Source organism: Fukomys damarensis, unplaced genomic scaffold, assembly GCF_012274545.1.
Source record: "Fukomys damarensis isolate Sample0158 unplaced genomic scaffold, DMR_v1.0_HiC HiC_scaffold_15, whole genome shotgun sequence".
In the NCBI taxonomy this organism is placed as follows: domain Eukaryota; kingdom Metazoa; phylum Chordata; class Mammalia; order Rodentia; family Bathyergidae; genus Fukomys; species Fukomys damarensis.
Genome location: NW_022900927.1, coordinates 35,102,495 through 35,127,611, shown reverse-complemented (window position 1 = coordinate 35,127,611; position 25,117 = coordinate 35,102,495). Strand labels below are relative to the sequence as shown.

The 25,117-nt window shown below is 38.7% G+C and overlaps 1 protein-coding gene across 5 annotated transcripts in view; it reads left to right on the top strand.

Moving 5' to 3' along the window:
* Window positions 1–25,092, top strand: part of Ptprb (protein tyrosine phosphatase receptor type B) — a 121,137-nt gene extending 96,045 nt beyond the window's left edge. For 2 of the 5 annotated variants that reach the window (XM_019206539.2, XM_019206542.2), the window contains 12 exons: window positions 647–746; window positions 1,664–1,747; window positions 1,844–1,861; window positions 1,977–2,058; window positions 2,665–2,755; window positions 3,400–3,476; window positions 5,573–5,707; window positions 7,348–7,470; window positions 7,632–7,795; window positions 10,604–10,739; window positions 18,018–18,138; window positions 21,090–25,092. In XM_019206539.2, the coding sequence (XP_019062084.1) occupies window positions 647–746; window positions 1,664–1,747; window positions 1,844–1,861; window positions 1,977–2,058; window positions 2,665–2,755; window positions 3,400–3,476; window positions 5,573–5,707; window positions 7,348–7,470; window positions 7,632–7,795; window positions 10,604–10,739; window positions 18,018–18,138; window positions 21,090–21,112 (1,154 nt within the window). In that variant the 3' untranslated portion in view covers window positions 21,113–25,092. The remainder of the gene's footprint in view (window positions 1–646; window positions 747–1,663; window positions 1,748–1,843; window positions 1,862–1,976; window positions 2,059–2,664; window positions 2,756–3,399; window positions 3,477–5,572; window positions 5,708–7,347; window positions 7,471–7,631; window positions 7,796–10,603; window positions 10,740–18,017; window positions 18,139–21,089) is intronic. The other 3 variants (XR_002025127.2, XM_019206540.2, XM_019206541.2) reach the window with 3 other exon arrangements.
* Window positions 25,093–25,117: the final 25 nt, after the last annotated feature.

The window sequence follows — 25,117 nt, the reverse complement described above, 5'->3', positions numbered from 1 at the left end:
TAGGCAAGCCGGGTTGGCAGTATACTTCCATAGTCCCAGCTATTAAGGAGGCTGAGGCAGGAGTATTTTTTGAATGTCAGCGTTCAAGACTAGCCTGGGCAACATAATGAGACAATCTAAAAAAAAAAAAAAAAAAAAAAAAAAAAAAAAAAATAGCTACTGTGGCTACTGTTACTGTCACTTTTTCATAAACTCCCAATGTCAGTGTGATACCACGTAATAAAAATGAAATTTTGTTAATATTACACTCAGCAATTCACTGGATTTGCTAAAGCACCAGATGCTATGTAACTTATTTCATATAAATGAAAGAGCGTTTTTATTTTGGTGGCAAATTTATGGTTTCTATCATGGGTGCCCCAAGCTTTACATGCCACAAAGTCCAAACTTCCTTTACTAGCCATACAGGATTAATTTAAAACATTAATGCATTTTTTACTGTGTAAACAGCCTGCTTTAACAGGGTGGTACCAGAAATTCATCTCCTTTGTTGCATATTCATGTCTACCAGACAGCCAGGGTGGGCATCACTTGAATTGTACTCATGATAACAGTGCTTAGTAGATACAACTTCAAAAGCTTTTTACTGGTTCTCTGCCACTAACTTTCCTACCTGGGTTTGTTGTTTTCATCTGGATTCTTGTAGAGCCCTTGTTCGGTGTTATCGAAGGTGTTAGTGCTGGCCTCTTTCTAATTGGCATGCTGGTAGCACTTGTTGCCTTTTTCATCTGCAGGCAGAAAGTGAGGTAAGTACAATGATCTGTTTGGTGATCAAGCCAATGACTTTAGGTATGCAAGTAAAAATGCCCTTTACCCTGGAAAGTAAAAAAGGCAAATAAATTCAACTTCTCCAACTTAAATAACCATTGTTTTTGCAGTTAAAGAGTCACACTCTAAAATCATAACATATTTGCTTTCTGGCTCTGTTATATACCATTGATGAATATTAACCAATGACTATGAGCCCATCAGTAGCTTTGTTTAAATACCAAATAACTCCTTTTGCATAGAAAAAAATGTTGGTTCACATCCTTATATGGGTGGAGATATTTGTAAATTGTGTACCTCAGGTCTTTGCTGACATATCCTGAAAAATAGAGTTGACATCACTATTTTGTGGCTTATATTTGCCATCCTAATTTAAGAAGGAACTCAAAAGAACCAAAGAGCAAGCGCCCCATTGCCATGCTCTCTTCTCTTAGTGAATTTTTTATTTGGCACATTATACTTTCTCTTTTAGTCATGTCTGGCATCTGAGATTTATAGGTTTGGGTTTTCTTGTAAGGACAATTTTGTTGAGAGTGTGGGAAGTGATTATGACCTAAAGCCAAAAAGCAGAAGACAGATCTATAGTTATTATAGAGATCTGTGTCTAAGTGGGAAAGATCAACTTTTTTATGTTCTTTCCCTCTTCTACCCTCAAGGAAATGTTGGCAGAGTGCAAATCTTCATAAATCTTGAAAAATCCAGATTTGCACAAACATTCACAGCCATACCATAAGTGGGAAATTTGTTGAAATAAGTGTCATAATTGGAATAAAAATGCTCTACCGTGGGCTGGGGATGTAACTCAGTGGTAGAGCATTTACCTAGCATGTGCAAGGCTCTGAGTTCAGTCCTCAATACCAAAATGGAAAAATAAATCTTCTGCCTTATGTTTCAGCCACAGTAGAGAAAGGCCCTCTGCACGCCTGAGCATTCGCAGGGATCGACCACTGTCTGTCCACTTGAATCTGGGCCAAAAAGGGTAAGTGCCATATTTCCTTCCATCGAATTAATTGAAAGGTGGTATAATGTGAGGTTTGCTGACATAGTCTTTTTTCTTTATTTGGTTTCTTCATAGTAGCCGGAAAAACTCTTGGTAAGGAAGAACTCATTAATTACTATATTACCTACTTTTGAAATATAACTCATACTGGTTATGGCATTTTGCCTTTTCTTCAGTAACTTTCTTTTCTTTTTCTTTTTAATTACAGCCCCATAAAAGTAAATCAGTTTGAAGGGCATTTCATGAAGCTTCAGGCTGACTCCAATTACCTGCTATCCAAGGAATATGAGGTACAACTCAAGCACAGTGAAGTGTGAACACCCCCTGGTCCTCAGCAGAGTTTCCCTCCTAACCTTTACTGTGGAATCCTAGGCTGATTCATCTCTGAAGTTAAAATGATGCTTAGCATTTCAGTTGAGTGATATTGATGCCTGAAACCATTCCCTGCACAGCACATATAATTTACACCTAATGTAATCTACACCTAATCTCAGGGACAGATTGAGCTCCCAAATAGTACAGCAAACTGCATCGATCAAATGCCAAGGAAGAGTTCATCAATCTCAAAGGCACAACTAAGACTGACAGTTATTCAGCCTGGCCACATGCTTGGCTGGGAAACAATGTAGTTTGGCCAAAAGGGCCCAGACTTTGTGTTTTATTCCCTTGTGTGACCTGGAGCCATTCGTGGTCCTGGCTAAGTCTCAACTGTAAGATGATGATAAGAGCACCTCCCATGTGGGGCTGTGGATCTGAGTTAATGCGTGTGGAACCCGAGGCGTCATTCCATAAGTAGTAACTGGTGTATTTTTATATTATTGTATACTCGAGGACTATATAATTTACCTTATGCTATTTTATATTTTTCACTTGCAAACTTTCTTTTGACATAACAGGACTTAAAAGACGTGGGTCGAAACCAGCCTTGTGATATTGCACTCCTGCCCGAGAATAGAGGAAAAAATCGATACAACAATATATTGCCATGTAAGTTTTGTGGTGCAATTTGTAAAACACTATCTTCCTCTAGCCATTTCTGCTCTGTCCCAGGAAAAGAAGGGGTTTAAAGAGATATGGTGTAGCTGGATATGAAAGCTCTCGGGCTCTGGATGATTTTAATAAGGAATGACTTCTTCATTACTGCACTGCTCTTTGGAAGCATAATGACCAGCTTAAATTCTGACTATGAGCATTCATCTAGAGAGCCTGCTTACACTCTGAGAGCTTTTAAGTGGGTTAACAGCAGGACTATAACATTAAGCTGACCAGGGTTTGCTTAATGAAATCTCTAGCTTAGTGACTTACAAAAAAAATTATCCTTACACCATTAGGTAAAGCACTAGAAGGTCATTTTTCTGGATGGTATTCATTCCTGCAGTTAAAGCGAACTGGCCACTTCATTGGGCAAGGGTCATGAAGGTGCCAAGGAAGTACACGTGGAGGTCACACCGTATGCACCCTGGGGCAAGTTAGTCATCCTGCTTGGGCCTGCTTTGTACAGCAGAGATTAGGATCCTCCCTGTGGCTGCTGTTGGGATCAGAGATGAGACACATCAAATCTTCACTTTACACAAACAAGGAAAAACTACCCCAAGGCATAGCAACAAATCTCTCAATTAACTTTCTTCCAGATGATGCCTCACGAGTGAAGCTGTCCAATGTGGATGACGACCCTTGCTCTGACTACATCAATGCAAGCTACATCCCAGTAAGTGAATCTGTAGGCTTAGGATGAAGCTGAGACAGGTGCCTGTTCTGGAGATGATGCTACTCCTTTATGTTCCTACTATTCTCAGCTCTGGAGATATTTGTAGATTTTTGTAGATTTTCACATCTGATTGCCATGAGACAGGGATGTTCTCTAATTACTTTAAGGCCCTTTTTTTTTTACAGTATCCATAGTAACTTACAATTGTCATAAGGCCAGGATGCATGTCAAAGGTGGTTTTCTCTTTGTGGCCCTTAAGTGAGATTAGAGCTCCCTAGGGGAGATTGGCCTCTCCTGCAAAGACTGCCTAGGTAAGGAAATCAATCTCATGTGGATTTTTGAAAGCCACAGTCACACCTTGAACCCTGTGTCAAATCTCTGGTCTTTGATTCTGTAGCATCTTGCAACAGCCTATAGCTCATTGCAGTGGAAGACATTTTAAGAATCAAGCAAATTGAAATCCCACTTGTGTCCCTTGCTGGTTCTGTGATCAGGTAGTTCTTTTAGAAATAACTCACCAGTTAAACTTATTCCAGGTCCTTCTTGCCTCTAACAAAGAATTGAATGAGACAAGTCAACAATGGTACCAAAAGTTTATTTGAAAATTGAGGGGTAAAGGCATACGAGAAAAACTAGCTCTGCAGAGTCAACTTGGCCCTAACAGAGAAGAAGGAATAAAAGCAAAAGTTATGTTGCTTCCTAACAAAGAGTGGACTACCGTGAAGAGTCACAATAGCAGGCTCCTTGTGGCATCTTGTCTCTTTTATGCCATCCGCATTTCTTGGGAGCCTGAAAGATGTTTCACATACAGCGTCCTTGGAATTACTGGTTGCTGTCCTAGGATATTATAACTGACAGGTCCCATTTATTTCCCCAGCCAGCTTTGCCATATCCTACTTCCTGTGTCAGTTCTGTGACCTTGGGAAAATTATTTTACTACTTTGAGCCTCCATTTCCTTTCCCAAAGACTTAAAATAATATTTACCTCAAAAATCTTCAATTCACTCAATAAACACCTATCAGTTAAACACTAATTGTAAGTCAAACACTGAGCTATATGCAGGCAGAGAGTAAACATGATCCTGACCATAACATATTTAGAACAGTCAAGGCCTCAGGAAATTACAAGGCAGAGCCCTGAGAAACCTGCTGGTGTGTTTCTCCAACATACTCCAGTATCATCTGGGGCTCTCATTATAAGGCAGATTCTGATGCTAGAAGCCTGTGGTGGTGCCTGTTACCCTGCTTCTCTAACAAGTCCTCAGGTGATTCTATTGCTGTTGCCCTGAGAACCACACTCAGACAGCAAGAGATTAGAGGTTGCCAGAGGACATTTGGGAGATTACTACCCAGCAGGAAGGTAAAGCAAGCCATGTGTTCAGAATAAATGAAGATCGGCCAGATGGGAGGCATTGTTTGGGTGGGCAGTGTTGTGTGGCAGAGGTAATATAATGAAGAGACTCTGAGAAACAAGGAGATAAAGATCTTCAACTAGAATTTACAAGTAATTGTGTATTGCTAGAGTACCAAATGAGTAAATAAAAAGATCCCAGCTCATAGGATGGTGGATAGGATTAAGTAAGAGATAAACAGGATTAAGTAGGATCCTTGGAAATCTTGACCTGCTGCACATTATGTGACGAAAGGTTAACAAAGAGAGGTTTCTCTTCTATTAAGCTTCCTTACATGATATCTCTTACCAAATTATTCTAATGTCAGTTATCCGACAGGACTAAAGTCATCCCTCCAAACTGAATATAACTCAGTCCCTCAGACAGGCTACACACACACACACACACACACACACACACACACACACACAATTATAATTAAGGGTGAAGTGTTTTCTAGATTATTACTTGAGTCCTCCATTTGCCTTTTCCAGTCTGAAAGGGAAATGTGCCTCTTAAGAATAGTTCAGTGCTCTGGCCTTTGTCCTTCCTCCTCCCAAGCCTTAACACTTCTGTTAATTTCATTTTCTCAAGCCAGGGCCCTGGCAGAGACCTCCCTATCATCTAATCTGCAGAGCTAACTCTTTGTTTACAGTTCTGAAGAGGCCATTGTTTCTGACTCTCCCTGTTGTAAATTCATCGCAGGGCAACAACTTCAGAAGAGAATATATCGCCACTCAGGGACCGCTTCCTGGCACCAAGGATGACTTCTGGAAAATGGCATGGGAACAGAATGTCCTCAATATTGTCATGGTGACCCAGTGTGTTGAGAAGGGTCGAGTGAGTACATAGTCTTCTGACTCCCAAGCTTTGCTTTCCACATCATGGAAGAAATTCTAACCCACCCCAATCTGAGCTTGTATCCCACAAATCCAAGTAGAGGCAATGTGAGAATGTTGAAGCCCCTCAGTTGTAAAAGGTGGCTGATTCTGGGTCTGAAGTTTCAGTAAAAAATGTTACCACATGATGATTGAGATTATCGTAAGGGCCGGTTACACAGAAAGAGAATCTGCCCACTCATCTGCCCCCTCCTTTGGTGTATGGCCTAGTGGGCAGGGAGACCCTGCCGGAATCAGGGATGTGAGTTTTAGGCTCTCTTGTTAGGTGCAAGTAAAATAGTCGTCTGGACAAATTAAGCAAGCCTCTTGTAATACATTTATAATCTGCTACTTTATATGGTTTTATAGGATTAAAAGGGAGATCACATGTAATGAACTAATTAAAAAAATATATTGGGATTCTCTAAGGTTATTTATGCTACACTGACCCCTTATGGCCTCTTCAGCAAAACTAGCCTTATATTTATACATATATGTAAATAGGTACAGAGAGATGAAACAACTAGAAATATGTATATAACCACATGCAGATGTTTATGCATGAAATGTAGATAGTGGCTGGGTGTGGTGGTGCACATTTGTAATCCACGCACTCTGGGAAGTTGAGGTAGAAAGACTGTAAGTTTGAGCCCAGCCTGAGAAATTTAGTAACTCCACAAGACCCTGCCTCAAAATTCAAATGCGTTAGAGATATAGCTCAGTGTGAAGGCCTTTGGTTCAATCTTCAGTACCACAAAAACAAATATTTCTATACATATATACATTCCGATGGGCCTACTTGCGGTGCCTCACCAGTTAGTAGAATAAAAGCCATGTTTATACTATTTGATACACACACATACTTATACAAAAATACAAGCAAATATATATTCTTGATCAATTAATATGCATACTTTATAAAATATGTGGTTTTTAAATCAATGTGTAAATACCACCAAACAAAATATAAAATAGGTAAACAAGTGTACATAATCCTCTTTCTCCTTTCTCTATACATGTGAATACAAGTTTGTGAATACAAGCTATCCATTATAACATCTCAAAGATTTCTTGGCACATGGCCCATGTTAGGAAAACAATAAAAAATATGAACAAAACAAAGCCAGGAAGACAATGCCTTCCTCTGCTTGACTGAATCTTTCTTCAGAAAAAAACAATAAAGTCATGGTTTATCTGCTAGCGGAAAGGAATGCTGAGAAAATCGATTTTTAAAAAATCAAGCCATGGGCCAGGTATTTGGCCCAGTGGTTCTGCTGCCTGCCTTGCAAGCGCAAGGATCCGAGTTTGATCCCCGGTTCCAAACAAACAAACAAACAAAATCTAGCCATGTAATACTGTCTGAAATGTGAATGAATGCAGTTTGGGAGCTCAGGGTTTGTTCTTTGTAGGTAGCCCCATTTCTTGGAGCATTAGCCCAGCTTTAACACTGGTCATGAGCCAGTTAATAAAAAATAGATGCTAAATTGTTTTAGCAGCTGATCCCAGATTCCTAACTCAGGGAAGGTTTCAAAGTGAAAATCCAGGTTTTCACAGGAATCATGATCCTGGGCTGACCATTTTTTTCTGTCTGTCCTCCTGTAGGTGAAGTGTGACCATTACTGGCCAGCGGATCAAGACTCCCTGTACTATGGGGACCTCATTCTGCAGATGCTCTCAGAGTCTGTGCTGCCTGAGTGGACCATCAGGGAGTTTAAGATATGCAGTGTATGTTAGTTTGCTTGGCTTCTTTTAATAACCCAATCTGGGAAGATGTGAATCCTATTTTTGCTGATTGCTCTCCTATAGTTTCAGACCACAGAAATTGCTGCATGACACTGTTGTCAATTTTTAGTTTTCTTTTTATTATCCTGCTCTCTCTCTTGCAGGAAGAACAGCTCGATGTACAGAGACTCATCCGTCACTTTCACTATACAGTGTGGCCAGACCATGGAGTCCCTGAGACCACGCAGTCCCTAATCCAGTTCGTGAGAACTGTCAGGGACTACATCAATAGGACCCCTGGTGCCGGGCCCACCGTGGTGCACTGCAGGTATGTATGTGACAACCAAGGAGACAGAAAAATGGCCTCCATGAGAGCACTGTGTCATGGAATCTGGAAAAAAAGAGCATAAATATGGGGACAGTGGTGGGTGGAAGATCGGTCTGGGCTCACCAGCTGCCTAACTCCCAGAGCATTCTATTACATTCTCTCTTTTCTGCTCTCCAACTTCACGCCTCTTCAGTAAACTTCTCTTCCACTTTCTTCTTCTCCCACCTCTCCCTCACCCTTACTCTCCATCCTCCTCTCTCCCTCTTATTCTTTCCCCCACTGTACGGAATACGAAGTCTGTAAGTGACTTCCATGCCCTTGAGAGTTGGACTAACTCCATCCAAGTTCCCTACCACTCCTTTCCCATCCTCTCCAGGACCGTGGCCTCACCAGCTCAGTTTTGCCTTGTGCCATTCTTATTCCCTGGGGTGGCTTATTTCTGTCATCCACCTGTATAAGCCCCTTGCATCCTTTAACAAAGTTGCTTTAGACTACTCTCATGTCTAGTCACATACCTTTGCCCATTGCTGCTGCTGTAACAAAGAACTACAGAATAGCCTACAAATAGAAATTTATTTCTCAAAGTTCAGGAGACTGGGAAGTCCAAGGTTAAGGCAATGACAGGTTCGGTGCCTTGTGAGGGTACAATCTCTGCTTCAAAGATGGTACCTTGGAAGGGAGGCTGTCTTTACAGTGCTGAAGGAACAGAGGACGAAAGGACATAGCTAGTTTCCTCCAGCCCTTTTAAAAGACAATAATCTCATACATAATGTGGAGACCTCATGGCCTAATTACTTCCTAAAGATCTTATCTCGGGTGTGGTGGCACATGCCTGTAATCCCAGCACTTGGGAGGCCGAGGCAAGAGGGATCGCTGTGAGTTTGAGACCAGCCTGGGCTACACAGTGAGTTCCAGAGAAGTCTGAACTACACAGTGAGACCCTGTCTAAAAAATAAAAAAATAAATCTTATCTCTTAACACTCTTGCACTAAGCATTAAATTTAAGCATTAATTATAGAGGACACAAAGTCAAACAATAGCATAGCACTTGCCTAAGAGCACCAATTTTGCTCTTAAATTTCTGTTCTCTCTTGAGTTCTTGCTTCAGACAGTATATTCATAAAATCCACCTAACAAGCCATCATTCTCTCTCCGGGGAGACTGGTGCTTAACTAATTAATGTTTGCAACAGCACTTTGACAGTCCTAACTGGATGGCACTAATAAATAAAGAGCAGTGAATTCCTACAGTAAGAGAAATGTCAAGTGTGCTAATCTACTCCCAATCAACCCAACACCCTATGAGCCTTGCTTTTATATTTCATTGGAACCCCAATGCTTTTAATGAGAATGTGAGGTACTCAAGAGCTTCCTACTTTCTCATGGAAAAATGGCAGACATTTTTTGCCCAAGAACACTACACAATTGTTCTTTTTACCTTATGAATGTATGCATTGTCAACCTAAATAACAACCAGAGATTCTCCCAAGAATAGTGTTCATTTGGGAAGAGAAGAACATTGAAATGACAATATATGTACTATAGTAAAGGGTAGGTGTACTTAAAGAACTTTAAGCAAGGGCAAGTTTTTAAGGCAAAAAGGAGATTTACACATGCTACTTGGACACAAAACTCATTTGTCTTCAAGACTGGAGGTGGGAGCTGATGTCAGCATGTTGCTAGAGATGCGTTTGCTGAGCAAGTATTCTGTCAAGAACATCTTATCTGAAGAGCTGCAGTTTTTTAAAACTGTTGTCACAGAAACCTACACATATGTGTAGGGTGTGCAAATTATCAGGTACACATAGAATAAGAAGCTACTTTCTCAGGCCTTTAGAAAGACCTCAGGAAAGTATTTGTCACAGACAGGCAAACATGAGTTCTCCCCCTTCATAACTTCGCTGCTCTAATTTTGCCTCGGTCTGATAAGGTTGATTTCATCTTGGTGACAGCACCTCGCACAGCATCCAAAATCCCCAGAGTAGCCAGGTGTTGTGCCTCATGTCTGTACCCCAGCACTCTAGGAAGCTGAAGCAGGAGGACTGAAAACTCAAGGCCAGTGAGGGCAAGTTAATGACTTAGTGAGACCTGATCTCAACATTAAAAAACAGTCTGAGGAGGTAGCCAAAATACCCTGGATTCAACACCCAGGTACTAAAATTAACTCCCAGATTATACAACCACAACTTGACAATCCCTAGCAAAATTGAAACTATTTATACTCTCAAATCAACCCAGCCGTTCTGCTTCTAGGCGTCAACACATCACCACATATGTTCACAATGATACTCAAAAGTGTCGGGTGACACTTTTGTAATAGAGAAAAACTAAAATTGCTTCATTGGCTATCAGTAGGGAATATGTCAGCAATGGTCTATGAATTAAAAGAAATTAGATCTACATGTAAAATGTGCATAAATCTCAAAACACAATATTGAATCAAAAATTGGCAAAGGAATACATTAAACAAGTTGGCATTTCAATAAATTTTTTAAATGCATAAAATGAATATGTTGTTGATGGATCTATATGTTTGTAGGAAAAGTATAAAAACCTATATTGAAATGATAGCCATCAAGTGCAGAACAGCACTTACCGCTGATAGAGGGAGAGGGAGGAAAGAAGGGGAAAGAGGTGGAATACTGGGTCTCTAGGTAACATTTCTGTAAGAGACAGAGCTCATTGAGAAAAAGAAGCTGTCCTACATTCTTCCATAAATTGAAAGAGAAAAGGAAAGATTGGGCCAGAATCTCTGGATACAATTCTGAGAAGCAATTTTAATGAAATGTTCTTTTACTATCTCTTCTAGTGCTGGTGTGGGTAGGACTGGAACCTTTATTGCATTGGACCGAATTCTCCAGCAATTAGATTCCAAAGACTCTGTGGACATTTATGGAGCAGTGCATGACCTAAGACTTCATAGGGTTCACATGGTCCAGACTGAGGTAAGAGCCAGAGGCTGAGGGACACAGACCACTTTCCCTTCCCCCTACAAAAATATATTTATACATAATATATATGTTTTCACATATATATATGTTTCATATATGTGTTTTCACATATATATGCTTTCATCAAATATAGAGAAATAACTATGGCACAATAGGACAAGAAAAAGAGAACTACGCATATAGACATTTTCTATGACTTATTATGACATAAATTACAATGACTTTCAGGATGATGCCTATCCTTACTTTTACTTAACTAGTTGCTTGGCTCAGAAGAGAATTTAGGTGGGTAAGAAGAAAGGTACATTCTTTTAAATCTATGCACTATTCATGGTAGAAAGGATATGTCAATCTATCTTGCAGTCTGGTTTAAAATAAGCTGGTGAATGAATACAAGAACTTCACTTATAGGAGGAATATCCTAAGCTATACACTCCCTCTGCCTTAACTTCTGTACCTGCATCTTCAACTCTGGAGACACCAAAAGACTGTCCATTGTAAAGCTTCATACTTCCATTTGCTTCTATAGCCCTTTGACACTCACAGGTTTTTGTTTGGTTTTGTGGTACCAGGGATTGAACCCAGAGCCTTTGCACTGAACTACATCCCCAGCCTATTTTTTATTTTTTATTTTGAGACAGGGTCCCACTAAACTACTAAGCTGTCAAGTCTGGGCTTGAACTTTCCATCCTCCTGCATCAGACTTCCAGAGTGCTAGGATTACAGGCATACTCCTCCACACCTAGCTCATGGGTCATTTTAAAACATGTTATCCTATTACATTTTCATAATAACCAAGTAAGAGAGGCACTATATTCCACTTCCAGGTAAATGAGGTCCAGGGACTAAAGGGCTTTGCACAAAGCCCATAGTTATGAAATGGCCAAGCTGGCTTCGACTCTGTTCTAGAAGTTACCAGACCCTTGAGTACCAAGTTTACTGCTCTGACAGCCTTAGTCAGCTCTGCGCCCCACATACACCAGACATGTCTTTTGTATAACTCAGATTCTCTTACCCTGGTTTTCCCAAATTTTCACCCAAATAATTCTATAAATGCCTAATATTTTTTAAAAATATGAAAAGGTGAAACGTTCTCTATTTTTCCATGTCCCACCAGAGAGTCAGAGCACAGCACAGTCAGCCTAATGCCATGCTCACTCGTGGACATCCTCCAGTACAGGCCCCCATGGAACTTGGATGAGCACACAGTTCTGAAAACCATTCTGATGCCTGAATTCTTTTCTTGTGTAGCACACATTCATAACTTGCAGTACTGTCATTCTACAGCACTTTTGGCAAAACACAAGTCATTGCCTCCTGCAGGTGGGACCCACTGTCCTGATCTCTGCTACTGCCATTGTCCTGGATTGAGGGTACTTTCATTATAACAATTTATCTACCATATTTCAAACATTTTACTGTAAAATTGCTGAAACATAAAATAGTACATAAAAATGGGATTCAATGCTAGCCTAGCATGCATAAGGCTGTGGGTTGGATCCAGAGACACACACACACACACACACACACACACACACACACACAGCATGTTCATATAACAACTAGAGAAATAGGATAATGAGTTTTGTTATACCCAAGCCCCAGCTTCTACAGTTATCAGTATCCTGTATTCTTTGCTCTTCTGAATCCTACATGTACTATTTCCCCTACTGCCATGACCCCATTGGAATATTTTAAAGCAAATCCTATTTATCATATTATTTCATTCATTCTTAAATAGGTCTCTGTGTGACATTTATAGCTAAATGGATGCATATTGCAGCCGTACCCCTAAGTGAAATAAATAGGACACACGTGTAAATACCAAATAGTTTCTCTGATGTGAAAAACTAAAAGTGTAAATAAGGTTCAAATTGTATAATTGATAGAGTGAAATAGGAAGAAAGGGGCTAAAGGAGTAGGGGAAGTGGGAATGGTAGGGGAAAGGAAAGAAGGGAAAAGCAAAATATGAGAAAAGGAAAAATGGAAAAAAAGTTTTGTAAATAGGGAAGGGTGGAGGGGGTGAAGGGAGGGCAAGGGTATGGGGAAAAAAATAAGAACCAAGATAATATCATGTAAAGGTACTAGAGATTTTTAAAAATAGTGATCAATGTGCCATTTACCACACCTAACAATTTTAACTATTATCTCCAAATATCATCTAATCCCCAGGCAATATTTAAATATCCCTAATGTCTTTTTTTTCCATTAAGTCTTTTGGTACATTTTAGGTATACAGTACAGTTACATTCATCCTCGGGATCTTGTACCTTTGCATGATGTATCTTGGTTCTTATGTTTTCCCCATTCCCCTGCCTTCCCTTTACCCCCTCCACTCTCCCCTATTTACAAAGACTTTGTTTCCATTTTTTCCTCATCTCATTTTTTTTTCTTTTTCCTTCTTTCCTTTCCTCTACCCCTCCTACTTCCCCTACTCCTTTAGGCCTTTTCTTCCCATTTCACATTATCAATTATACATTTTGATCCTTATTTACATTTTTAGTTTTTCATACCAGAGCAACTATTTGCTATTTACACATGGGTGTCCTATTTATTTCACTTAAGAATATGGCCTCAATTATAGCTAAATGTCTTATTTGTTTGTTTATTTATTTTCTTATTTCGAGTTGCTGAGGATCAATCTCAGGGCCTTATGTATGCTAGACAAATGATCTACTGAACTACATCCACAGCCCTTCTAATTATGTTTTTTAGTTACTGTTGTAAAAAATTATAGCTGATTTCTGTTGACTTCAAAGTCCACATTTCATTTGACTGAAGTATATTTTAAATCTCTTTTAGTCTATAATAATCCCCTCTCCCATTTGTTTTCCATGCCATTTATTTGTCAAAGAAACCACCCCCCTTGTTTAATACACATTCCCACTTTCTGGATGTGGATGATTGCTTTTTCTTGGTGGTAGCATGTTCCTCTGCTCTGCATGATTTCCATTGTCTGGTCATTAGAGCAAGAAGCGTGATTAAACTCATTTTTCCCACCACAGCTCTTCCCTGATGGTACCAGGTACTTCTTGTTTCATCACATGAGGAAGCTGATCATCAGTTTTGCACTTTTCTATGAGTACAGGCAAATTAAAAGTGGAGTCACAGGCATCAGCCTGAACCATCCATGGCCAGTTTTCCCAATAACCTTTAGCCTCGTGTATTAACAGTCATTCATGATTGCTGTCTAGTTCTATTATTTTATTAAGAGAATTGTATCACCCGGTATCATGATTGTTCTTCCTCAGCTATCACCACAACTATGAGTCCCTAGAGGGTAGGACTTTGTTTTCCTTCTCTATATCTTCAGTATTTCTTTTTATAAAATGAATGAACCTAAAATTATCTGGCTAAAAAGTCAGAATCGATGTTTGTTTACTGTCACTTCCACAAACTCAGACTATAGTTTATTTGTAATTTGGGAAGGAAGAGGTTGTAACATTGCAAATAGTCGTGAGTGTATGTGTGTCCTGTTTCTGAGAACGAATGTGCATGTGTGCACCTGTGTGTGCGCGCGTGCTCGCGTGCATGTGTGTGGGGGTGTGTGTGTGTGTGTGTGTGTTTAGGCTCTGTAGTTACTGTCAAAGGCTTCTTGCACCACGTTTCACTTCCATACCCACGTTCAGAATGCTAGAGTTGCATTTTGACCAAAAGCAAGAACTCTATTACACATGTCCCTGGCTAACTTTCAGGGCAAAGGTAACAGCAGTGTACCAAAGCTCCTCCTCCTTCAAAGAAATAAGACCCTCTTTTCTATGTTTTCTCCTCCTCCTCCCACAAAGAATATCTTTGTTCTTCAATTTGCCTTCTCAATATTTGAGTTCCCCCAGGTTGTACCCTCACAGTATGGCTCTTATTTCTTTCGATCTTTATTCTTTTTGATGTCCTCCACTCTAGGGGTTGCACACAATTCTGGTCCCTAAATCTAATCCCCCTTCACTAGCATTTACCTAAGTACCTGCCTGCCAGTTAGTTCCACCTGGAAGCCTTTCAGTGATCTAAAATTCAAAATGGGGAATAAGTAAATAAATAAAATTCAAAATGTTCAACACCAAACTAATTATCTTTTTTAAAAAAACAACCTTCATGAAGAGCACTTGAGCTTGTGTCCATTCCAGTTCCTGTCCGTAGTGCTGCTATCCACGTATCTGCACATAGAGGCAGCGGGAGCTCCGCCTCCAGCTTCTGACCTACTTTATCACTACTGTCACGAGAGGTCCCTCACAGCTCCTGTTAACTCCCCGCGTAAAAGTCCAGGAAGTTCACATTGCTTGTAAAATGACGTTCAAATTTTCATCCTTTATCCAAGTTTCTTCTTCATAACCTGGCCCCAACTTGCTTCTCCAGCTTCATGTCTACTCATTGCCAGTATTTTAGGACCTGGTAAAATTAAGGAATCTTTCCCTCCCGGGGCCTGAATGAACTTTGAGTCTTCTCACCATGGTGAAATAAACATTGCAGTAAAATAGAAATTATCTCTTCCCCTTTTTACTTGGTCAAACAAAATCCCAGTCAATATCAGATCTGATACTGGTCTAAGAGAATGCCGAAGTTGCACAATCTCTGGCCTGACTTTTTGGTAATGGAAAAGAGAACAGAGGTGGATAATCAACAGCCAAGCCCCTGTGGGGTAAATGCTTCAACAGAAGAGAAAAAAAACATTCTCATCACTTGTATTATTTTTCTGGGTCCATGGTGACATTGAAAATTGACCTAAATTTTCTCCAAGGAATGCAATTTATCACAATTTTTGATGAACATAACAAAGAACAAGAAATTCTAAACAAAAAGCATTAGACAGATAATTTACAAGTTTGTTCCTCCCTTTACCTTGCCTTGGGGCAAATTTACAGCCTGATTCTGAGGGAAACACTCAAAGAGCAACATCTTAAGAAACAATAGGTGACAATCAGAATCTGTCACTCAAATCTGCTTCTCAAGAGAAGGAAACACTAAAGTGTTGTAAGATTAAGAGTCTCAAGTCCCATTTGGGAAATGATGCTGGCGTTTTCTCATGACCCATATAATCTACATTTAGCTACACTGTATTTCTCATCTCCAAAATATGTGTGTACTTGCATGTTATTGATATAATTTGGAATACCCTATCGTGTTGACATTCTTTAAGTTATCACCTTTACTTTCTATCTTGATACTTTCCCAAAAGTAAACCTAAGGCTTTCCTCTTTTATACAAAGTTGTACACATAATTCTATTTTATGTTTATCATCTTCTAGGTATTTGTTCATATGTCTGCCCTTCTGCTAAACTGTACACTCAGAGACCATGAAAGGCAATACATCTAATACTATAAATACTATTTAATACTACAAGTATTAGTGAAATTAAATGAAACTGAATGTGTTACAACAAATCCAAAGCTTTGTCCATCAACAACAAATGATCTTTCATGATTTGAGGTTCATCTATGAAATTTTTTTCAACTTTTTATATGAATAAAATGAGAAGTACATTAATCATTTTCTAAGGGAGAGTCTATTAGGAAAAGATGAATTTATATTAAAGACAAGGCAAATTAATAGATATTAACTGGTTTCAAAGCCCACTATGAATAATTTATTAGTAGGCCTTATATAACATAGTTTGTTCAGATAAAATAGAATTAATTCACGGCTTACCTCTAACTTTCCAAAATAATTTAATATCTCAGTAGAAAGGAATTTAGGTCTGAGGAAATAGCAAGGGATCAGTCTACAATTTGGTGGATCATTTTAAGATGCCAAAGAGAGAGGTAGTCTGGAATAACAACCATACTTAGAATAGTACTTTCTTTGAATATTCAACATCAAGATGGCAATAAAACACTCATAAATAAATACAGTCTATGAGCAGAAAAGTAAAGAACAGTTAATATTAGTGCAAGCCTCACTTTTAAAAATTTTCTTAATTTATTGATTATTCCAGATCTACCTCTTAAAGTCCCATGAATAAATAACCAGACTATCTTCCTATCGGAACCAATGTATAGGGGTGACTCATGCAAATAAGCACTTAGCCACTTTGAAATACTGTTACAGAGAGAACATATTTTAGTCCCACTTTTATCTCAAACTTTCAAGATACTGTAAGGCTGGCTACATTGATTGCCTTAAACAGAGGGTCCAGAAATATTTTTCAGTATCTATTAGACATCAACACCAAGACTTACACCCTTTAGTGAACAAAGGATGTTATCTGTAGAAGAGATCTTAGGCTCCTTTTTTATAGATGGGAAAATTCAGGTCCCAAGAGGCCTCATGAGTTAACCAGGCCAGTCAGAGGCTGAGAGCCCAGTCTCCCTTACTTTTTTTTTTTTTTTGCTCCCCTCCCAAACTCCTTGCTACCTGGCTTCCGAGCAATTGCTGAATCAGTAAGGGAGCCCAAGGCCAATCACCAAGGTTACAGAGACATTGATCCCCTTATTAAAGAGCTCACTTGGTAGGAAGGAAGGGGATTCAGTGTACAAATTTGACTGCTGTTGTCAGTGAACATTTTGTAGTTGTCTTTACAGTCGCTAAAGTACTGATTTTTCTATGTGTTTGTTTCTGAAATGGTTAATTCCCCCAATAGCTGACAGTATCCTCAATGAGTAACCCTTTGTACTTCTTGGCAGTTAGGCAACATCTCTGAGATTCTTCATGGGCCAGACTTGATGCTACAAGAACAGACATGAGCTAACCACTGCCTTTGTAGTCAAAGAAATGACAGTGAGGCTTATGGTACATACTTCATTTTTCTCACCAATTCACCAGAAAAGGGGAACAAAACAACCATGATTTTCTCATAAGAAAATTGGTGCACTGAAAACATGAACTTGGAGGTCACAGCCTCTGGATCAAATCCTAGGGCTCCCTTTCTTAGCTATGCAACCTTGAAAAAGTTGATGAACTTCTAAGTCTCAGTTTATGTTGATAATTATAACTACTTCAAAAGGTTATTGAGATTATGAAATGATTTCATATAAACTACCTAACAGAGTGCTTAGCATCCTTTCATCTACATATTTGTGAGGGATCTACTGTGTGCCAGACATGCTATAGGCCTTTAGAATACATATAAAATAGATATGCACCATGTTAAAGAGATGTACAAATACGTCTCTGCCTACTAACATTCTCCTATTTTCAGTGGTAATGAAAAGCATTCATTTTTTTATATACCAGAGACCATGAGAAAAGTGATCAAAACATTTGCCAGGTATACAGAATTGCATCACTGTTTATATTTTGTAGCAGTTCCTCATCTTTGATGTATTCTCTGCTTTCCCAGTGTCAGTACATATACCTACATCAGTGTGTAAGAGATGTACTCAGAGCTAGGAAGCTACGGAGTGAACAAGAAAACCCCCTGTTTCCAATCTATGAAAATGTGAATCCAGAGTATCACAGAGGTAAGATGTTACTTCATTTACTCTTAAGTACATTTTTCAAAATGTGGTCATCCTAGGAATTATTAATAACCTAGAGGATTCCTAACATGTACCACCTATTCTTTTTTCTTTTATCCAGAGGGTCCCAGAAAGTGTGGAACAGGAAGGAGAAGTGGGGAGGAGGTACCCACAGTTGAGCAGCAATTCTTTGTGGTATCTTTACCTACTGAGCCTAAGTGCACTCTACTGAGAACTCTGCTTACCACTTCTTTTCCAAGCAATAAGCTTTAGTGGAGAGGATGCATTGAAATCACAACTGACAGTACAAAATGTAAAATTTTTTTGCAGAATAATTTAGCAAACTGTGGAGATCTTAATCTTATCTTGTGACCCAGTATTTCTTTTACCACCCTAAGTACAGCAAAAGCTTTATGCATTTAGCTTTTCACAATTAAAAGTTTGAGTAAAAAACTGTTCGTAGGACTATATTGGTTATCTCTGCATCACCAAAATAAAATACCAGAGGCAGCTAAATTTATGAAGAGAAGAGGTTTACTTAGCTCACAGTTTGGAAAATCGAAGGGTGTAGAACCAGTTCTAGTGACGATCTCATGATGGACACAGCCACCGAAGCACATATCACCTATTTATATCAATTTTCTTATGAGCTCTACCATGGAGTTGCATGAGATCTACCTTCCAAGTTCACACACTTAGTGACCCAAGGACCTCCCACAAAGCCGCCCCTCCCAAAAGTTCTATGGTGGCATTTGCTACACCCTAAAGACCAAGCCTTCCATCAGAATGGACCCTTGACAGACACAAACCATATTCAACTTAATATGATATAATGCAGTCATTAAGAATGATAGATAAAAATATAGATTTATATTTATTTTGTTTACATGCAATCGCACTGTATTGCCTAAGCTGGCCTCAAACTCTTGAGTTCAAGAATCTTTCCCCTTTCAGCCTCCCATGTGGCTGAGGTTATAGACACATGCATCATACCTGGCTCAATAATGATGCTTTTGAGGATATTATAATAATATGGATTTTCTTATAAATCAGTTGTTTTAGTGCCTGAGGCCAATATCTACAAAGAAAAGAGGTTTTAGCTGGGTGTGCAGCTCAGTGGTAGAGCACATACTTAGAAGGAGTTCAAGTCCCCGAACCACATACACACACCCAAAATAAACCAAAGATAGAGGGAGAATGTATTGGTCAGCTTGGAGACACAATACCTGACACCCATAAATTAAAAAAGATGAGATTTAAATTAGCTCAAAATTTAAGGGGGCACATGGCATGGCCAGCCTGGCTAGATAGGAACATGGTGGCCAAAGGGGGGTGGAGCCAAGTTCCCAGTTCATGGCAGCCAGGAAGCAGAACAGGGATATAGCACCAGAGAGGAAAAGGTGAGGGACTAGATACAGTACCCAGGGTCACACCTCTGTGATTCACCCAGACGTGTGTTTTATTAATCCCCTAGACAGCTCCCAAGCCAATCTAGTTTACACAATTAAGCTTAACCATCACAAAGAAGAAACAGAACAAGAAAAGAGAAAAAAAAAAGAAGAGTTTTCTTTAGCTCCCAGTTTTAGAGGCTGGATGTCCAAGAGCAGGCAGATCCCATCTGTTCAGCCTGTAGGGAACCCTCGTGGCTGAATCACAACGCGGTAACAGCACCACACAGCAGGACCACATGTGGCAGACAGTGGAAGAGATCACATGATAAAAGAGGAAGCAAGCTATAGAGGAGCCAGGTGTGCTCTTTTATAACAATCTTAATCTAGACCTAATCCACTCCTAGAAAACCTAACCCACTCTGGAGGACCAGTGGTTAATTCCTTCACAAGGGGAGTCGTGAAACTCAAATACCACTGAGACCCCCTTCTTAAAGGTCCCACCTCCACCTCAGTGCCATTATACTGAGGCCCAGGTTTCCAACACAAGAATCTTTGGGTGACAAACCATACCTGAGGCATAGCGTGAGTTAAGCAAGAAGGGCAGAATGTAAGACAAAAACAGTTCGTAAGGCAAAAAAATTTTTTAAAGACTGGGAGAAAATATTATACTAAAATATATTTCTCTGAATAGAAAAATATGTGATTATTTTTCTTCTATTGTAAGTATATTTCTAGAACAAGCAAGTAACACTTTTCAAGTATAAACTTTTATAGAAAAAAAGTATAAATCTTTTAAAACACTGCTTTGATCAAGCCATAATTAACTGACAAAAGAAAAGTATGCCTCTTCCTACTTTGGGCCATCATTATCACACAGGCCAATTGCAAATATAAAGGTACATTTGTAATTTTCTATACCCACTATACTGACCAGTCTAACCAGTATACTAAAGAGTTAATAATCTGTAAAGCACAGATAAAGAGTTACTGTTTAGAGAAGTCTTTTGTAAATCAGATAATCCTTTTGTATTGTAAATAATTACACCCTAATTTATCTGTCTAGTAAATTAAGGTTTTTGCATATTCATATTCTTTAAGAAGCTTCAGGATGGAGAGAGCTCTGGGGAAATCTTACAAGTTCTTTGTCTAGTTTTGCCTTTAGAGTCTTTTTTTAGAGGGATCTTGAGAGAGGCTGAAAGAAACTAACTACAGGATAGAAAAAAGATAACCCATATCTGAAGGCTAGAATACAGATCTTAGCTCCAGAACTATGAACTACCCCTTATTATTAATGAGCTGTGTAACCTTGAGTGAGTTACTCTGACTCTCTTGGCCCTTAGCTTCACCTGTAAAACCAGAAGGGATGGACTAGCAACTCTACTCCCTTCAAAGCCTGATGCTCTGTTTTTAATGGAATGACCTGGTCCCATAGAGATGGTCTCACCCTAAAACATACTCAGCTTTAGTCATTTTTGCTAATCTCTCTCATTTGTAATTTTCATAAACAGATTTTTGTGGCACACACTGTGCTAGAGTCTCTAAATATGTTGTCCTTCCTTTCAGATGCAGTCTATTCAAGACATTAAGATTGTCCCTGAAGTTCTCCTGGATAAAAATTTTTCACTGTGTGATTTAAAAAAAACAAAAACAAAAACAAAAAACTTCCTTCATGCCCTACCAAGGTGCCAGCTATTTCTGTTAATACTGTGTATAATTTATTAATCTGGAGAATGTTAAAGAATTTATGTAATTTAAAGATAACACATATTGTTGTATATAGTTATATTTTGTAGTTTCTCCTGTAAATATGTATTTTTCATAATGTTTAATATTAAGCTTTATATAATACTATTTTTCCACACTAAAGTGTTTATGGCTTGTTCTATATAAACTGGTCCAACCTGTATGACAGGACTATGAGTGAAATGTTTATGGAGGTGGTTGTAGAAACAATCCGTTGGGCTATCTTTTTCATCTATCTAAATACTCACAGGTCAGGATACAGGGCCAGACTAGAGAGAATATATAGTATGTCTAGCTCTGTTTCATTGCTGTCCCGTGAATCTTGATATCCAAAAATGACCCAGATGCTATTAGGACAAATATAAACTGCAACAACCAATGAAAAAATTAGGGCAGGGGGTATAGCTAAGTTGGAGAATGTATGCTTAGTATGCACAGGCTCTGAGTTCCATTTCCAGCACAAAAAGAAAGAAGAAAGAAAGAAAGAATGAAAGAAAGAAAGAAAAGCTAGGCTAGACAGCACGAAAGCTGAGCCAGGTCACTGTGCCTAAACTAGTAGTCCTCTCCCCTTTCTCCAACAGAGAATTCAATCCAAAATAGTCAGCTCAGGGGTCATATAACTTGCATTGCAGGCCCAGGCTTCAGGGTTGAGGATGCTGATAGATGGTGATCCAAACAAGTACAAGAATTCTTGTATTAAGAAGAATATTATCCACATTGATTAGAGATGATTTTGCTGTATCCACAGTGTGGAATATGAACATGCAAATCCATGCTAAAGTTGGTTGCTGGACCTATTCTAGTCTTTGTCTCATTTTGGTGGTCTGCATTTCTGGAAAAGTCACGATTGGTTTTTCCATTAAAGAAATATGGTGGCAGATTATACTCCTAATCAAAGGACTAAACACCAACAATGTTATAGAGACATCTGTAAATATCATGTGTAGCTAACTAAAAAGCAAAAGTCATAAAATCAAAAAGCTAGTAGTTCTTAGGATAAAATTTTACAGGAGACATTTTTTAGTAAGTTAATGAAGTCAAATGCCAAGCAATCATCTAAAATGGCATTTAATGTAAAGAGCACTAAATATTCTACCAAGTTTATCTTCAATATGTATGCCTTATTTTGACTCTTACAAAATTTCTGAGTCAGAAAGTGGGTTACCCTCATCAAGATGCAGTTATGAGAGCCTTCCTAGCAAAAATTTGAAAAGCATCTGGAATCCTCATAGCTACATGAGAAAATTAGCTGAAGATGCTTGGCTTTAACTAGCAGTCACATTTGTTGATCCCACAACTTCATTTTCGAAAATAATATATTTTTTTTCAAAGTATATATTTTTGCTACCTATCATAAAGTTCCATACGTAACAAAATGCGCTTAAGTGACACAATAATTTGAAAATAATATAAATAACAATTTATAATTATTTCACATTCAAGCTAAAAGACTTCTTGGTGTTATTTAAAGCTGATAAGAATAGAGGGACACTACATGAGTATACTTTTTTTCTTTTTTTTTTTTTTTTTGGCACCAGGGATCAAACTCGGGTCCTTGCGCTTACAAGGCAGGCCACCGAACCACTGAGCTAAATCCCCGGCCCAAGGATACTTTTGAAGAGTAGTTAAAGGATGCAAAGTTTTTACAGCTTTGTTATCCCTCTTCCTTTGTAAAATGACTCTGTAGGATCTGACCCTGAATCTGAGAACTGTGTATTATAGAAGTGAAACTGAACAACATACCTTTCAGTGTTGCAGACATAACACCAGGAAAAAATAGAGGTCAGAAATTTATGAGCTGTGGTATCTATGAGGGATCATTTTTCCTACACTTAAAAAGAAAATCAAGAGAAAAACAAAACAACTTTTAACTAACACTGCTCATGGATACCTGGAAAGATAAACTCATTTTCGACTTCTTTCTCACTCAGAAAACTTTAGTAAGTGCCTACAACCTGCTAGGCACTGTTCCAGATTTTCCATGTTTCTATCCACAGAAAGTGGATGTGTGGTAATAATGAAATTGGGTTTTCATTACTGTTTTCAGGTGAATTTAAGTGAGCCTAGGTGAGGGCTTGAGATACACAAGCCAGTCTAGGAGAGCAGTCACCTTCTACAGACCATTCACTGACAAATGCTGAGCCTGCTCCAATTGCAAACCACTAGATCCAGAAGAGAGAGCAATAAATTATATAAACCAGAAATAATAACTATTAAAACATACATGATTGTAACAGTAAATAGCACACATATGCTCTGACAACATCTAAGGTGGAATCAGAATTGCAGAAATGAATGTGATGGAGGAAAGTTTACATTCTTTTAGTCTAACCCAAGAAATATTGATTCCTACTCCGCGGCTAATTTTAAATCTCCCTAGCAACGAAGTAACGCTATCCTTCTTGTTCCCAGGAAGACTAAATACATAATCTAGTTAATCTATTTATTAAATTTAGAAAAAAATTTAAAAAAGGTCTCCTTGACATTCCCTTCAATTGGATATATTTCCATTTAATTGAATCATGTGGCTGTGTCTCGGTAAATGCTCCATTTCCTGTCTTGGTGGGCATCCTGTCTGTGCACCTGTGCGGTGCACTTTAATCATCAAGGGTTCAAAGTGCTTTTGAGCTATCACATCTTAGGAGAGTTCTGTCTTGCATCTTAATAAGTATTTATCTAAGTCCCTTATTATTAACTCCTTTAATCTCTTCTTATTAAAGAGATTTGTGTTATCATTCTGTTGTTCTTTGGAAAGCAGCCAATTTTTTGTCTCTTGAATCAGGTTTTTCAAAGACTCGCCTCCCTGTCTGGGCTTACACATATTTGTCCTAAGTAATTTCCCGTCCCTTAGCACCTCTGATGCCCACTGTTTCACTATATACCCCTCTCCCTGCTGAGTATGTTTGCCTTGCCAGTTGAATGTGATTATATCTCTTATTTGTTTTATCTCTTTATATCGTTTGGTACAATTTCATAGACTCCACATTACAGAACAGATGAGCATAATTTCATTTTTAAATACTAAAATAGCCAACACATACAATCTGAGATCAGTCTTATTTGGGATATTCTTTAATTAATGTTGTTATTAACTCTTGGAAGAAAGCCAAAAATTACATGAAAACATAATGTGAAGCAGTTAGCAGATGTCCAGCAATACGAAAACAAGGCTCACGTGTCATACTTCACACTCAAATTCTCTTGCCTTGGTGTGATCCAGTTTCCTCATATTTTGCTGTAAAATTATATTCTATGTAATTCTCATTTACTTAGCTTTCTGATAATTCTTTGAGGTTGGAATCTTGAAGTCTTTTTTTTTTTTTTTTGGTGCCAGGGACTGAACTCAGGACCTTGAGCTTGTGTGGTGCCACTGAGCTTCCAGCCCTGGAATCTTGAAACCTTAAAGCTACCAGATCTGTCTGATAGAATCTGAGCCCCATCTCTGGGGTTTTAGTCCACACACATGGACCAGACTCAACCTAACCTAGAAACAATTAATAGGTAGGAAGCTGCTTGTTTGTGGTAGCAATACAAGGGCATTTCAAGTTCCATTTCATTGAAGAAATGAAAGCACGTGATCAGCCAAGACATTGGCAAGAAAGAATGGGCAATTCTCCTCCATGTGGCAGGGAATAAGCTCTCAGCCCTACATCATTCCTGTAGAAGCAAAGTAAAATATGCCATATTTGTCTGGCTGCCCTATTAATTTTTGGGGGATCTTTAGCCCAAGATTTAGAATCAATTTTGTATTCAAAGAATGTTTCCTATAAAGGAAACTAAACTGTGACTGCAGAAAGCAAGTAAAATGATACAAAGAAGGGAAAACATTTGAAAAAAAAGTTGAACCA